The 16,073-nt window shown below is 34.0% G+C and overlaps 1 protein-coding gene across 2 annotated transcripts; it reads left to right on the top strand.

The window, feature by feature from the left end:
* Nucleotides 1-1,509: 1,509 nt before the first annotated feature.
* Ack (activated Cdc42 kinase) lies at nucleotides 1,510-14,197 on the top strand. Of its 2 annotated transcripts, XM_018454182.1 has the most exons (6): nucleotides 1,510-1,633; nucleotides 1,896-2,136; nucleotides 6,069-8,085; nucleotides 9,184-10,995; nucleotides 11,913-12,583; nucleotides 13,562-14,197. In XM_018454182.1, the coding sequence occupies exons 3-6, from the start codon at nucleotides 6,079-6,081 to the stop codon at nucleotides 13,659-13,661; spliced, it is 4,590 nt and encodes a 1,529-aa protein (XP_018309684.1). In that variant the 5' UTR covers nucleotides 1,510-1,633; nucleotides 1,896-2,136; nucleotides 6,069-6,078; the 3' UTR covers nucleotides 13,662-14,197. The 2 variants fall into 2 exon arrangements, with proteins under 2 accessions (XP_018309684.1, XP_018309675.1); XM_018454173.1 differs by having other exon boundaries at nucleotides 1,510-2,136.
* The last annotated feature ends 1,876 nt before the right edge of the window (nucleotides 14,198-16,073 follow it).

Here is a 16,073-nt window from a genome sequence, read left to right as displayed (position 1 = left end):
CATGTAATTACAATACCTACAGATGACATTTTCCACCTTTTCATGCTCCTTTTAATTGAATTTTTTCAATATTATTCTTAATCGCTAGTAATCACTGGTAATTGATAGTACAAAAAATTTCCGTTTCCGAAAAATATGCCCCATGGGAAGCCAGGCTACTTAAAATCAGAACGGAATGATACCGATTGGTTGCCCCTACCACTTCATCTTTCCGATTCCGTGTTCCGATTCAGTTTTCCGTGCCCATGGGACAGCACCCTGACGCTAGAATCCTAGATTTATCAGAGATGCACAACCGGTGTTACGCATTCTGATTCGCTGTTGCAATCACATAACTTGGCAGCCATTTATAGTACTAGTGACATATTTCTATTTCATTTTATCCTATACATTCTATCTCACTCTATCTCATTCTTGCTCTTGAACAGTATCCATGCTGACTAAATTGTTATTATTGGTATTATACAGAAAGCCTTGATTACTTGTTCGTTAACAGTAGATATATATGCTTCACAATTATCATTTTTTTCAATGTTTCTTGAATGTAAGAACATAATACTGCAATCGTACCTGCAATTATACAATATCTTATCTTCAAACATTTCTGTTTTAATTTACAAACAAGCAATCATAAATGACTTTAAAATTACTTCATTCCAAACAGTTGGAATACTCCATAGATTAAACCATATGAAATTCTTCTATGTATCATACAGAATTATTTATCTGAGTAATGCAATAATATTTTTTTTTAAGTTCAGGAATAATTTTATCGAGAATCTTTACATCGAGTAAAATTTTACTTCGTTAACAGCAGTACAAATTAAGAGATTATGGTGATACGCAAAAGCGATTATAATAACAATTAATCGACTGACTTATTAATACATAAATATTCCCTCTAAAGAATTGATACGATTCATTTAAATATAATTTTATATTACTTTGTCTTATCTTGTTTGACAGTTTAAAGACAGTTTCATAGCATGTCAGCCATGTTTAGTACCCTCCCTAGTACCTTTGTCATATTGGGTGCGTTCAGCAGAACGTTTGTTTTGCAACTGTTGTAAGTTTCCTTCGCGCTAATTGGATCATACTTTTAGATCTAGAAGAATGGTCCTATCTCAGCAGACAATCATAAAACGGTTGCAAAACTGTTGAATCTGCTGAACGCAGCAATTGGCTGTTTTTTGTTTCCGATAACAACCTATAGACCAAACAGATACAAGAGCTTACTGAGCGCTCATTGAGTGGTCGTGCTTCTGGATGTACATACCCATTGATCAATCACAGTCAAACGTGAGAAGAATAATCGATTATGATTGGCCAATTCCTTAAGGCTTATGGCTTGCAAATCTTTAGAACCGGCTTTAAGGGTTCTAGATATACATACATACATACATACATACATATAGTAGGGTAGATTGTGTAGAAGCATATAAAAGTCCTGTGTAGTGTTTTTGCGTCCGTCTACATCCTGTGTGCAGCTGTAATTGTCTGTATTGTGAAATGGAGTGATTGTATACGCGCGTTCTTCTCACTTTGCACAGTTTTATCCATACAACTTTGATCACTTTTCATCTTATCTTTTCTCTCTACTTGCCTCATGTATATAAATCTTCGATAACTGCAAGTAATCACAATCGATGATTTTTTTCGATCGAAATAGTTTCGTAGAGGACGATCGATGAGAGTACGTTCTATTTGGTGCTCATAACGCTCACAAATATCATTCTTGTTTAACAGTTGACAAACAACAATGAAATGCTTACACGAACGTTGCGAACGTCAAGTGAAACGTACTTTAAATGAACGTATGTTAACATATGTACTATGTACCATACCTAGTACATACATATAAAAATCGTTTCTCAGTTATAACTGTACGCTTTTAGGTTAGGACGCAACAATTAGAGAATGTGTATTGTACTAGAAAATCGTCGAGTGAAAGTGCTGATTGTCAAAAATTCCGACAGAGTAGAGGGCTGACAACGCTATCGCGTGTCCTAAAATAGACGATATTTTAGAAAATGTTGCGTGAGAAACTTCAGTGTAGATATTAGTGATTTTTCCATGGATAATTCACTGGCATCAACGTTTCCCGAACAAAAACAATGTCAGAAGTGGTATTTGCAGGTTGGTGTCATTTAAAGTTTTTAAATTACCGTAAGTCCGGATCTACAATAAGTATTTTAAGCTTTAAGCCGTAAGAATTTGATCAATTACAGTCGAATTCGAAGAGAATAATTGATTATGATTGGTCGATTTCTTATGGCTTAAGGCTTAGAACTCTATTGTAGATCCGGGGTAAAGAATTCAAGTCCGAATCTACAATAGGTGTTCTAAACCTTAAGTCGAAAGAAATTGATCAATTACAGTCAAATCCGAGGAGAATAATCGACCATGATTTGCCCATTTCTTATGGCTTAAAGCTTAAAATCCTGTTGTAGATCCAAGGTAAAGGGTCATCGGGTTATCTGGGGTCAACGCGATGTTACGAACGCTTTGAAGCGTTTTTCAATTGGTCAGTTTGTAAAATTTCTTTCTTCTAATTGGTCCATCAAACGCTTCGAAGCATTTGTAACAAGATTTTGACCACAATCCTGGATAGATTAATTTTTGCCTAAAGATCCATGTCTTATTGATTATATTTGCACAAGTTATGGGAGAAAAAAAATCAAAGAGAGACAAGAAAGAATTTAGAAATGTATCTAAAGAGTCGACGAGTGCATACTTAAAATTTTTGAAATTAATACAATAGGGCAAATAAGCATCAATCAGATTCTTAACTCTTCTATTCTCCCAGCAGTTTTATCAGAAACTTTCAAAAATTTTAAAACTTAGATTAAAAATATCCTAGGCTCGAAGGAAAAAAATTCAAATTACTACAAAAGAATAAATATGCATCGCAAAGATGTCAATTACTAAACAAAATGATATGTGATATCCAATATACATAAATATGATTTCGTTAAGTATCACACTGAAGATGACCAACATTTAGAAGGTCGAAACGTATGTATCATTTTATTTATGTATATTAGATTTCACATATTTTGTTTTAGCTACTGACATCTTTGCGATGCATTTTATTCTTTTGTACTAATTTGAATTTTTTTTCCTTCGAGCCTAAGATATTTTTAATCTAAATTTTAAAAGTTTCTGAAAGTTTTTGAAAGTTTCTGATAAAACTGCTGGGAGAATGGAAGAGTTAAGAATCATTTATGCTGGTCATAATCTGTTAACTCATGCTCTTACTTTTATCATTAGTTTTTATAATAACAATTTGATAACGTCACCGCAATTTTTTATGACTATAATGATAACTAACACTGAGGTTGCGCTAAGATTAGATTAGAAAAATCTTTGGAAAGTAACTTGCCATCATTATACGTTATTTATTAGGAGAAAAAAACAACTTATAATGAATTACTCTTTCTGTTGTAACGAATAAAAGTAACTAATTGCAAATAAAAAAGGTCTGTTCGCATTGCTTGTACTTTTTGCACTTAGCATCTTCGCTTTCTTTTGTTCCTACATCTATATATATATATATATATATATTTATCTTCTTTTAAGTGCAAAAATTTTTAGGGATTTCAAGCAACGCGAACAAACTTAATGTTACACTGCTGGACACTGTAAAAAGCTAAGGACGAGAGTGTAAAATATGTTAATGTTACTAACTTTTCGAAAAGTTATTTGATAGCAATACTTATTTTGCAATAAAACCGTCAAAAATCGCTAATACTGAAAAAAATTATAACTTAACTCTAAATTAAAATCATAAATCTATTATTGATACACGAAATATAATCATAAGAATAAGAATGAAAGACTATAATGCATTCTGGTCTTACACTATGAAACTAAACTGCGTTCCAACAAGTATCTTACACTGTGTTCTACTGTGTAAAAACATTTTTCGGATTTAGAGTTCTGGATAAGGCTACTAGAATTTTATCAAAAAGTATTATTTTTTTACTTTTACTTGAAATAAAAAAGTCATGATCTCTAAGGCTATGTTTCAAAATTGAATGCCTGTACTGAAAATCTATAGTGCACGTAACATAAACTATCGCATTTTCAGTGTTGACAGTAAATTTGGAACACAGCCTAAATAGAACTTTTTGAGAAGAGCCAGGGCCTGTATTCTGTACACAGTTGTCAGTATTGTTAACTAGCATCAGCCAATAGCAAAAAAAGGGAAAAAGCGCGGTTTTCTTTAGCTTTAGTTAACTATCCCGGCAACTGTCAGTAGCCGGATACAGAATACAATAACGGGATTTTCTGATGTCTTATCGATGATTACCATCATCGCTAACTAGCAACAGCCAATGAGAGTCACTTTTCCAGGATTGTCCTTATTGTTAGCTGTTGCTAGTTAACGATAGCGACAATTGTGTCGATATAAAATGTTAGAAAATCCCGTTACAGAACTCTAAATTATATCAAAATTTTAACAATGGGTGTCAACTTCATAGAGATCAAAATTTTTATGAAATATGTGAAAACTTAATTCTATTAAGTTCTATTAATTCTTAATTATAATCTAAAAAATTAAAATGAAATGATTTTCTAGATTGTTTATTGAGAGTGTCTATACTTATTAATATGATTATTTATTAATATAGTAGGGTATAACAAAGTGATATCTGGTTTGTTTTTTGAAAAATGCATTAAAAACGTTTCAGACAAAAATTGTAAGATTTTAAGTGGCGGATTAGACAGCAATATTAGTGTGACCTTGGATATCGTTGTTAAGGTCACGTAAAAATCACTTCGAAATTTATAAATAAAAACCCCATTTTTTGCATATTACTTGTAGCTGACCTCAAGAGCTTTTCAAAGCACTAAATAAAGATATTTTCATTATTCAATTTCTGAGTTATAACACTTAAAAATTACAATATTACCGACATTAGCATTATCTAAAATGTTTGATTCACGACTAAAATCTTGAAATGTTATTCAAGATTATAACATTATATATTGAAGTCAAGGCTATTGGAGGGTATTCCTTCTATTTTCATTTTTACGTAGAAATTGTTATTTTAATACTGTAACTTTCAAGCGTCACAATTTGAAAAATATACTTAATGAAAAATACTTTTATTATATATATATATAGTGCTATGAAAAGCTCTCAAGATCAGCTACAAGAATATGCAATCAAAAATAATGGTTTACATTAAAAAATTTTTAAGTGATTTTGTGACCTTGCATCGTGATGGGTCTCTCAGAGACCCCTTTTTTCCCACTTTTTTTTGCTTAGTTTTTAATTATTTTGATGAATTGTTGACGTTAAGTACTGATTATTTTTTTGTAAGGTCTCTAAAATAAGAATAAATGTTTTAAAAAAGTAAACAACTGTAAATTTAATTATTATAACTAAATAAGTAGTCAAGATAATAGTTCAAATATCATATCTGATGGACGAAAAACAAAAAATAGTTTTACTACTTTACTTTGTTTCTGGGTTGCTGCATCTGAATCATTATTAAAATCTGTTACTTATTAAATAATTTATTTTTATAAATATAATGAAATACTAAATATTTTATTAAAAATTATTTGAATTATTGATTCGCCATGTTGGTTCGGTCATTTTGAATTAAAAAATTCTGACTTCTCTAATTCATAATCAGCGATTCGAAAAATTTCAGGATGTAAAGTTTCAAAAACATCAGTTTGATAGAAAAATTCGTGACATAAAGGGTTCATAACAGGCGTAACTATTCAAAGGCACACTAACATTGTTATGTAATGCGCCACTTAAAACCCTATTACTTTTGTCTGAAACATTAAAAAAAAATTTTTTTTCGAAAAACGATACGGTCACTTTGTACCCTCTGTATTGATCGTTGTGGTTCATATCAAACCTGTATTGCCCATTTCATTTAATTTTCAAATCAAGTCAAATTCTTAATTTTAATTTTCAAAATCTATAAAAAATTCAAACAATTATAATGGATAGATTATAAAATTTAATATATATGACTAATAGAATCCATTGATCAAATGTATAATAATATCAGTGTAAATTCAATTATAATATCTTTTTTTAGGACTTCACATATGTTGAAAAAACATCTATATATTTCTGAGTCTGATCAAATATCTCCAACCATTATGGCAGATGAGGAAGGTACGGAATGGCTTCAAGAACTGCTGCATGATGTGCAGCTCTCCCAATTCTTTACGCGAATCCGGGATGATCTGCAGATTACTCGTTTGCATCATTTTGATTACGTCCAAGCAGAAGATTTGGAGAAAATTGGTCTGGGTAAACCTGGTGTCAGACGTCTGTTGGACACGATAAAGAAAAGACGAAATACCCAATGGAAAAAGAGTTTAATTACTAAAATTAAACCTGGTAGCAGCGGTAAAAGCAACAAGCGAGTTTCACAGTCCGTCGATACTTCCTCGGTGCTGACATGTCTTATACAAGACAAAGATGTGACATTATCCGTTAAATTAGGCGATGGAAGCTTTGGTGTAGTGAGAAGAGGAGAATGGAGCTCCCCCTCAGGGCGAACTCTGCCTGTCGCTGTGAAAGTTCTCAAAGCAGATGCTTTAACGCAACCAAATGTTATAGAAGACTTCATTTCAGAAGTTCAGGCGATGCACACTTTGGATCATCATAATCTTATTAGATTGTATGGTGTGGTGCTATCGCAACCGATGATGATGGTGACCGAGCTCGCACCTTTAGGTGCGTTACTTGACTATTTACGGCAGCAATGCAGTAGAATCTCGATTCTCACACTCTGTAATTATGCGCTGCAAGTTGCCACGGGTATGGCATATTTAGAAGCGAAGCGTTTTTTACATCGCGATTTGGCGTGCAGAAATGTTTTACTGAGTACCATCGATAAAATCAAAATCGGCGACTTCGGTTTGATGAGAGCACTTCCTCAACAAGAAGATTGTTATGTTATGACAGAACATAAAAAAGTACCTTTTCCTTGGTGCGCTCCTGAGTCTCTCAAGGCTCGACATTTCAGTCATGCGTCAGATGTCTGGATGTTTGCTGTGACACTGTGGGAGATGTTAACGTTTGGCGAAGAACCCTGGCTAGGATTAAACGGTTCTGAAATCTTGCGTAAAATCGATCGTGAGGGTGAGCGGCTTCACAAACCAGAAGCAATGCCTCCATATATGTATGAGTTGATGCTTCGTTGCTGGGCGAGAGAACCCTCGGAGAGACCAACATTTGCTTTGTTGAAGGAATCACTGACTGGTATGGTGCCGTCTGTAATGAAGGCTCTAACTGCCTTCGAGGAAGCCGGCAAGATGTCCATCGATCCAGGAGACCAGATTGCGATCATCGATGGACGACCAGAAAATTACTGGTGGAAAGGCCAAAATCAACGAACTTTTCAAATAGAGCATTTTCCACGTTGTTTAGTTGATCCAATGCGCCGAAAACAACCAGAGGATATCAGCAAGCCGTTGGAGAATTCATTCATTCATACAGGACACGGAGCGCCCTTTGGCAAGAGCTGGGGCAGTCCCGTTTATATTGATGATGTATATTTAAGAAACCCAATGGATCCTCCGGATGTGTTGGTGGCAGCCTCGGTTGATAATCAGACAAAAAAGAAATTTTCTTGTGGTACTCCGCGTACTAAAAAACAATTTAATTACACAAAATTGCACAACGATGCTAGGTCGAGTCCTATCAAGGTCTCACAAGTATCGTCAACCTCGAGTATAAGCCAAGAGGATACTCTGATCGATTTGTCCATCGAGGAGTCAGCGAGCACAAATGTACATGTCGCATGTAAGCGAGTAATTAATATTCTGGATGAACCCATTGATGATGAGAGATTATCCTGGCAGGATGAGGAAGGTAGAACATATGCCAATTTTCCTGGTAATGTGGATCCTGCGTATTCTGATCCATTTGATACTTCCGCGGTATTTATGAAGCCGCCACATTCGCGATATTATAGTCATGTGCCTACTGATGTATCTAATAATTATCTGAAGACGCAGACGTATGGAAACGTGAGTGATCAGGAAGAAAAAGATAACGTTCAAGATGTTGTGAATTGTTTGAATAATTCCACTGATACAGAGGTATGTTTTTGTAGTATTAGAGATAAATTTTTGAATTATTTGTAATGTGTAATGAAAATTTCGAAAATCCGAAATAATTATTCAATTTGAATATTACTAAAAATCAAGAAGTTTTTGAATACTGTAAATGTTTGAAGAAATATGGTTTGAAGTTATTGTTATTATATAATATAATATATTTACATAGATGTCCCATTTTAACTTTTACACCAAAATATCTCGAAACGTACAAAAGATACAGAAAAGTGTTTCAAACAAAAAGGTTGTAAGATTCAAAGGGGGATATAAGAAGGTACCATTGATTTGATTTTGAGTGGTGCTGCCAAGGTCAGGTCAAAGTCATTTTTTTAATGGAACCCCCCCATTATTCATTACATATTATCGTAGCTTACCTCAAGAGTTTTTTAAAATATTCTAATAAAATTGTTTTTTATTAAGAACTTTTCGAATTGTAAGTTTGAAATTTACAGTACCACCGGCGTTAGCATTACATAAAGTGTCCGACTGACGGCTAAAACCTCTTGAATTCAGGATTATGGTCCTGGATAAGATTTGTCAAGATCAAGGCCGCTATTGGAGGTCATTCCTGTTATTTTCATTTTTACACAGAAATGTTAAACAGTCAATAATTTAATTTGATTTTCTATATAATTTTTTTCTTGAATAAACACATCTGTGTTTTCGTGAATAAAATCTTATAGGCCTACAAAATCTAGGAGAAGATGGTCGAGGATTTTTCCAAATAATGTCTTGGCAACCATTTGTTTTCGGACTTGTGTTTATTAGGATTTATTTTTTTATTGTTCTCTATTCCCGTAATGTCTGTAACTCTTTTTTGGGGACACAATAATGTGCTAATACGCATTTTTACATCAAAGTAATTTCAATTTTTGTGTTACACATTTTAGAGCCTGTATCAAAATATAGTAACAAAAACACATTTATTAAATTATGATTTGTAAATTTTAAAAGAAAGCGAAGATTAATTTGCAAAGAACATCCAGCGAAGCCTAACAAGCCATTAATATTATTTTGAATTATTATTTATTATAGGTACAGATCAATTCTTAGTTTAAATTTTATTTATTTTGTTCTCAGGAGACTTGCCAATACTCGATGAATCTATACAAAGGATGTCAGGAGAATGCAGTTAATTTGAATACAGACGTGAAAGAAGATGACATTACAAATCACTATAGTGAAATAGATAAAATCAGCCCGTGTGCATCAAGCTGGTCTACCTGGTCTAATTGGCCGGAAGATTTGCGAAAAACTTCTACCGCGCAGACGTATGTTAATATTTCTAACAACAGTCCCACATCCTCATTTGCTACTATAATTCCTCCTCATCCTCTTCCTCTTCTTCCTCCACCTCCACCACCACCTCCACCTCCTCCCCCTCCCCCTCCTCCCCCTCCTTCTCTTCCTTCTCCTCCTTCTCCTCTTCCTTCTCTGCCTCCTCCTCCTCCTTCTCTTGACCCGAACGTGAGCCTGCCGAAGCCTAAGTCTAATTTTGAGCTCGCGCAGAGCATGAACGAGCTGTCGTTGAATACTAATTCTGATCGTCAAGAAGTTGCTGCTGTTGCCAAGAAGTTGGATCCGGTTTTCTTGGCCGAGCTGGAGAAACATTTAGGCGAGAAGGAGGCGACCAAGAACATGAACGCTAGCAACAGTAAACGCCAACAGCCGGAAACTATTTCCGCAAATTATTTACACGACTCATCGTTAGAAAAATTGCAACAGAATTCTACGTCTACTCATCAGATTTCAACGATAGAGGACGCTACCAGACCTTTGTTACTTATTCCAGCGTTAAAGCCTCCACCACAAGGAAAACCGAAATCGCCGGTGGCAACTATAAATCGAGCAAACGCTTTATCGACATCATCTAGCAAAGTACAGAACTTCTGGCAGCCAAAAAGCACAAATGTTCAAAGACCGCGACTCCAGAACGACCACTGTGTATCAGAATCCGCCACTGAGGCTATAATGAGTCAAATTTGGCAGCAAACGCAAGGTCTATCGCAGCAGCCAAATATTTGCCTGACTAATTCGGCAGCTAACCAAATATTAATGTCCGTTTCAGTGACTCAAGCGAACGTTAATCGGCATCAAGAAACTGCTAGCAACTCTTTCGATAATGATACGAGTGATCAAAATCAATATAGTTCCTACAATGTCACCAAGGCCACTACTCTTATACAGACACAAGCTTGTCTGTCAGATCAAAATTATCCTCAAAATACGTTGCATGTCAATCAGGATAATATCAATTTGTTTGAAGGAACTTCTGATAATACTACTGATAGTAACACGAACGAGACTCAACATGGATCTTGCAACCTTGTCAAAACTGCAATGGACCAAACACAAATTTGTCCGTCAAACAGCCAAAGTTATCTTCCAAATTCATTGAGCATTGACCACGATGTTTTCAATTTGCAACAGATCGCCATTAGTAACATTTCTTCCAGTGCCAGGAATTATCTTCAGTGCGATGCAGCTAATATTTCTAAAATGAATCAAACCCAGATTTGCTCATTAACCAATGGAAGCCAGCATTATCTTCATAATACTGACTTTAATCTACTTCAAACGACTGCCAATTATGTTTCTGACAAGAACAGGGGCGAATTCTCTCAGCATGGGCATTGCAATATCTCCAAGGTTGCGTCTAATCAGGCACAGATTTATTCATTATCAAATCAAAATTACTCACCGAGTATAGCACCAGGTTTTTGTATGGGTGATTTCGCGTTGCCTCAAGCCTGTCCTCAAAATATGGCAGTATCATCTAGCACAAGTAACGTTCATGAAATCGCCCACATACAAAATAACTTGCAGCAGTCGCAACAATTAAAACCTGTTACACTTTTATCTCAACAAGTATACGCCGAATTGAAACAAACGGTATGTACCTGTATAATTACACAGAATAGGATATTCTACTTTAAGATTTAAAATAACTTGTTATAATTCATTGTGCGCGCATATTACGAGAAATATTTCAAATAAAAATTTAAGAATAATAAAATTACAATGAAGGGCTAATGAGCCTAGCTAGATGTTTTTGATGTTTTTAAATATCTATATTATTTAATAAAAAATAAAATTAATGTCGCTATTACAAAAACGTTTGGACCTTAAAAAATAAGTCTTCCTCAGTACATAATTTCAGTCTTTGAAATCATCAAACTGATAAAATTATACATCGTTCAGCTACATGCATTAAGATTCTTTTGTAGTCTTTCCTTGTACAAACTCTTTATCCATAGTTATTCCATTTATAGATTTAAAAATAAACTAACTCCCTTCTCTCTCTCTCTCTCTCTCTCACCATCTTAATATAGACGATGTTGCAAGATAGAAAGGCTAAAAAATCTTCGTATTACAATATTTGACAATGCATTTCAATATCGAGTTTCGAGAACATAGGTGTCTCCACTATTTAACAAATATAACGACCTTTGTAAATCGTATTTAATATGAAGAAATAATTCAAAAGTTTAATACACTATTATATACATGTCAAATTAATTAAAAAAAAAACGGCTAATATGCCAATTGAGGGGGAGACCTTTCCGACGAACTTGACCTTGACGTATGTTGTCAGTCATGACCCTGAGTAACCTTTAAGAAATTTTAGCCTCGTTATCCATTAAAAAGTTATTAACTTAAAATCTAAAGTTAAATCTAAACTTAAGATCTAATAAAAAATAATTATAATTATACAAAAATAAAACATAATGCTTATCAAATTTATTTTTAACAAACCTTGGGATCTAAAAGCCTAATAATTAATAAATCTCAATTTTAATTTTTTTTAGGTCCCTAATCTAGAGCAGCTGTCTCAGAACGAATTTAATACACTCTACAATAAAACTGTTCGACAGAACATTCTCCGAAATTACTATTCTAATAACCTCAGCAGTGAATCCAGCCAAAATCATGTTCAGGAAACTACTGGTAACCAACCATTACAAAAGAGTATCAACCTCAAGAATCCGCCTATTCAAGGACACGCTTGCGACTTTAGTTCTTATCTGAAACAGCCGCCGACTTATACCCCCCCACCTGCTGCTCCTCTTATGACTCGAAGCTTACTTAAATCTAGCCAGAATGAGTATATGCAGAGTCATAATCCCGCAACTAAATGCAACTTGAGTAGACCTTCCAATCTATTGCAAGCTGAAGCTTCTACGTCGACTAAAAGTGCATTAACAACGCTGAATGACTTTGCTGCTGCCAAGGTGAATTTATTACAGGTCAATCAGCATTCTGTCTGCACTAGTCCACCGCTCACCGCAGCTTCTCAGCAATTGGTAATGTCATTAAGCGACGAATTTAGAATGAGTAAAATCATGAAGGTACAGAAAGAGACCGTAGATGCGTCGCAGCAGGAGATATTAGCTGCATTACAGGCAACTGGTTGGGATACAAATCAAGCTGCTAAGCAGATCGCGAAGGACAGGCAGGTCAAACTTGAAAATCTCATGAGGTATGTGTTTTTCTATAAATTAATTTATTTTCATGAGGATATTTATGGTGTAATCGAAAACATATATAGAATGTTTCATAACATATGGGCATAAGTTCAGAAATGAATTTAATAAAAATAATACAAAAGATTTATAAATATTTGTTCTATCTGACCTTGCTTCTGAAATTATAAACGTTATCGGGTTTTATTAATTCTTATTACAAACTGGATAGTATCTTCACATGTCTTGACATATTTTCACGCAACTTTGTATTTTACTGATAGTCTAACATATATTAAAATGGAAGAGGAATTGAATGCTGAACTAGTAGTCAATATATTTATATAAATCAAATATTGTTACGCGAGTCAATGCAGAAACTAATAAAAAAAAACTGTAATTTTCCCCTTGTTTCGTTTATGGGTGAAGTCGACCGATTCGGAATACATTATCGTGTATACTTTAATTATGGAAAAGGATTTTTAAAATTGTGGATGTATAAAGACAGTTAAAAAAATATTTATTTGAAAAATAATCTGTAAAAATCAGAACCCGCTTCCTTCAAGAGGATGCGTGACGGCCAAATTCTGACAAAATCACTGTTTTAAAATCACGATTAAATACAACTTACATATGTATGATTTACAATACAAATATATGATTTACGAGACTGTATTCACTTCACAGTAATGAGGAAACTGAATATAAATATGAATATACTTTAACATCTTTATTTTATATTCTATGATTTTGAAATTACATTCTAGTGTGTAAGAAATTAAATATATAATTTTTATATTTATTGTGGTACAAATCTAATTCACATTGATTTATCCGATTCTAATTATAAGAAACAGAAAGAATACAAACTTGTGTGTGTGTGTGTTTTCTTTCCAAAAACGTTATTCTATAAAAAGTCAATAATTATAGCACTTTACTTTTTAAATAAATCTTTTTTAATGGTAGTTTATAAATTGGACTTATTACAATTTCAGATTGGGATTGGCTACTAAACAACAATGTGAAAATGCTTTAAAGCAGACTAAATATGACGTAGAAGTAGCAGCTTCGTTGTTGCTCGATCAGGCCAGATGAAGAACAAATGCAGTTAATGTCCCGACACCTATGGTACAGCGATAACTCTGCATAGGGTAATGTGGTAATTTTTGAATATGATACAATAAATAAAATTTGAATTCAATTTTTGAAATTCAAGTTTGATTTTTTCTTGTTTAGTACCCTTCAATACTCTTCATACATGGATCAGCATTAGCAAATTTAAACGTCAAAAATTAAATTATTTTGTTCAAAATTGTATTGTACCATGTTCGAAATGTACCGCCTTAACCTACGCATTTATTTATAAATAAAAACAAACAGAAACTGTTGTGCTTAGAAAGCAAAATCGATCAGAGATCACTTATAAATGTTTTGCATTCCGATTACATTTTAGCGATTGACTGATGTTGTTATTGGCTATCGCATATAAAATAAAAACTGTTATGCGTATACGTAATCAAGAGATGGTACTGGTAAAGATATTGCGCGTCAATGATATTATTTTTAAGATGTAACGAATATAATTCTGAAACTGTGATATGTTATTGATCTTTGTTTGGATTTACGCTCATATGAATGAGTTTCTACGGTTCTCACAATGAGAAATCGCGTTTTTTTTAACGCAGATAATGTTTGAAGGTTTTGAAGTTAATAAATATAATATTTAATTAATACAAAAACAAACGTACATAGATTCTCATTTACTCTTTCAAACTTCAATCTTTAAGTACGGAACAACGTTACGTAGTCAATTGCGTCTGTGAAAACGAAATTTCTTTTCGAGTTTAAGGTATTTAGTAATTGTACAATATCTAGCTAGATATAGAACTTTTGTTAGACACTTTTCTCAAACTTATAACATTATTTATTCATAAACAATTATTTTATAGTTAATGCTTTTATATAAGAAAATAAAATGTGAATTGAATGCTATAAAGAAGATTTAAGTGTATCTAATCCTTTCGTTACAAGTGCACTTATGTTAGCGTCACACTACAAAGGTAAAGCGAGATTAACTATCCAGTTATTACAAGGTAATGACGTTTATTCATATGTCATTGCCAACAAAATCAAGTATCCTAAAAAATGGATTTGTTGCATTATTACGAGGTAACGAGTTTAAATTTTGTTTGAGGCAGAGTACTCTGCGGTTTGTACAATAATAACGTTTTCCATAGCAGCGAAAGATTAAAAAATCTGCATTGTAACTTTCAATATGTTTATGTTAATATAATTACGTTTTTATTACGTCAGTCGATTTTTCCTATGAAAACATTTATATATACATTTTTGAAAATATTGAAACAACCGTAAGGGTATATCCGCACAAACGTATACATAAAGAAAATTATCCAATCATATTTTACGTGCGACTTTATAAGAAAAATACGATTGGATAACTTTTTTTATGCATATATTTATGCGGCATGCAAATTTGATTGGATATATCCTTAATCTTAGTCGCGAAATAATTCGTCGAATGGTTCTAGGAGTAAGATCAGATTCGTATCGTCGATTTGAACGTGTGCACGCATGCGTCGGTCCCGGTGATCCATGTAGGGAGGGTTACGATGGCTGCGGTCCACTTGACGCTACAAACGCTTCAAAGCATTCTTTGATTAGTCAATTCGTAAAATTCTTTATTCTGATTGGTCGTTCAAACGCTTCAAAGCGTTTGTAGCGTCAAGTGGACCGCAGCCTATAGCGCACATTGTTAACTGGTCATTTTAAAATAATATGTTCTCATTGGTAAAGCAGTGAAAAGTTACTAGGCACTAGCCGATATGAGTGGATGTGTGTTATCGCTTTGTGCTCTAAGCCCGGATCTACAATAGGGTTGTAAGCCTTAAGTCATAAGAAATGGGCGAATCACAGTCAATTATTCCCCTCGGATGTGACTGTAATTGGTCAGTTTCTTACGGCTTGAGTCTTAAAACACCTATTGTAGATGCGGACTAACGGGAACCTCCCACCTCTCCCCTAGAGGTGTCCGACTTGTGACGAAACGAGGTCCACCTCACATCCCCTGCCTCCCGTTTAGGGATGTTTAACTTTCCATGGAAAGCGAGTATCAGATTACCGACTTTCAGGCCGACCCAACTGCCAACTCTGACTGCTGACCAATAATGGACCAATCACATTGAATCAGTCTTAGGCCGAAATCAGACTACGTTGCATCTCTTTCTATCTTGAGAGAAGACAGAGAAAGAGAGAAGGAGAGAGAGAGAGAGAGAGAAGTTCTTGACTAAGGCTCGTATTCAGAACGCGCTTTTATCGATAAAAGCGTGCTTTTATCTCTGAAATTCTATAATATGCGTGACGTAAAGTATAGTATGTTAGCGCGCTAACATCGTTGTAAGCGCGTTCTGAATACGGGCCTAAAGCTCTAGATATATCAAAATAGCGTAAAGGTCCTCCATTTTGGACTTACTAACTATACCATATACA

The sequence above is a fragment of the Mycetomoellerius zeteki genome, unplaced genomic scaffold (assembly GCF_001594055.1).
Source record: "Mycetomoellerius zeteki isolate Tzet28-1 unplaced genomic scaffold, Tzet1.0 scaffold111, whole genome shotgun sequence".
NCBI classification, from domain to species: domain Eukaryota; kingdom Metazoa; phylum Arthropoda; class Insecta; order Hymenoptera; family Formicidae; genus Mycetomoellerius; species Mycetomoellerius zeteki.
Note: the sequence above shows the minus strand (reverse complement) of the source record. Positions and strands in the feature narration are given on the sequence as shown.

Excerpts from the sequence above, each read along its gene's own strand:
- Ack (XM_018454182.1), top strand. The coding sequence starts at position 6,079 with ATGTTGAAAAAACATCTATATATTTCTGAGTCTGATCAAATATCTCCA. Across the intron at positions 10,996-11,912 it reads ACGCCGAATTGAAACAAACG|GTCCCTAATCTAGAGCAGCT; the intron begins GTATGTACCTGT and ends AATTTTTTTTAG. Across the intron at positions 12,584-13,561 it reads AAACTTGAAAATCTCATGAG|ATTGGGATTGGCTACTAAAC; the intron begins GTATGTGTTTTT and ends TTACAATTTCAG.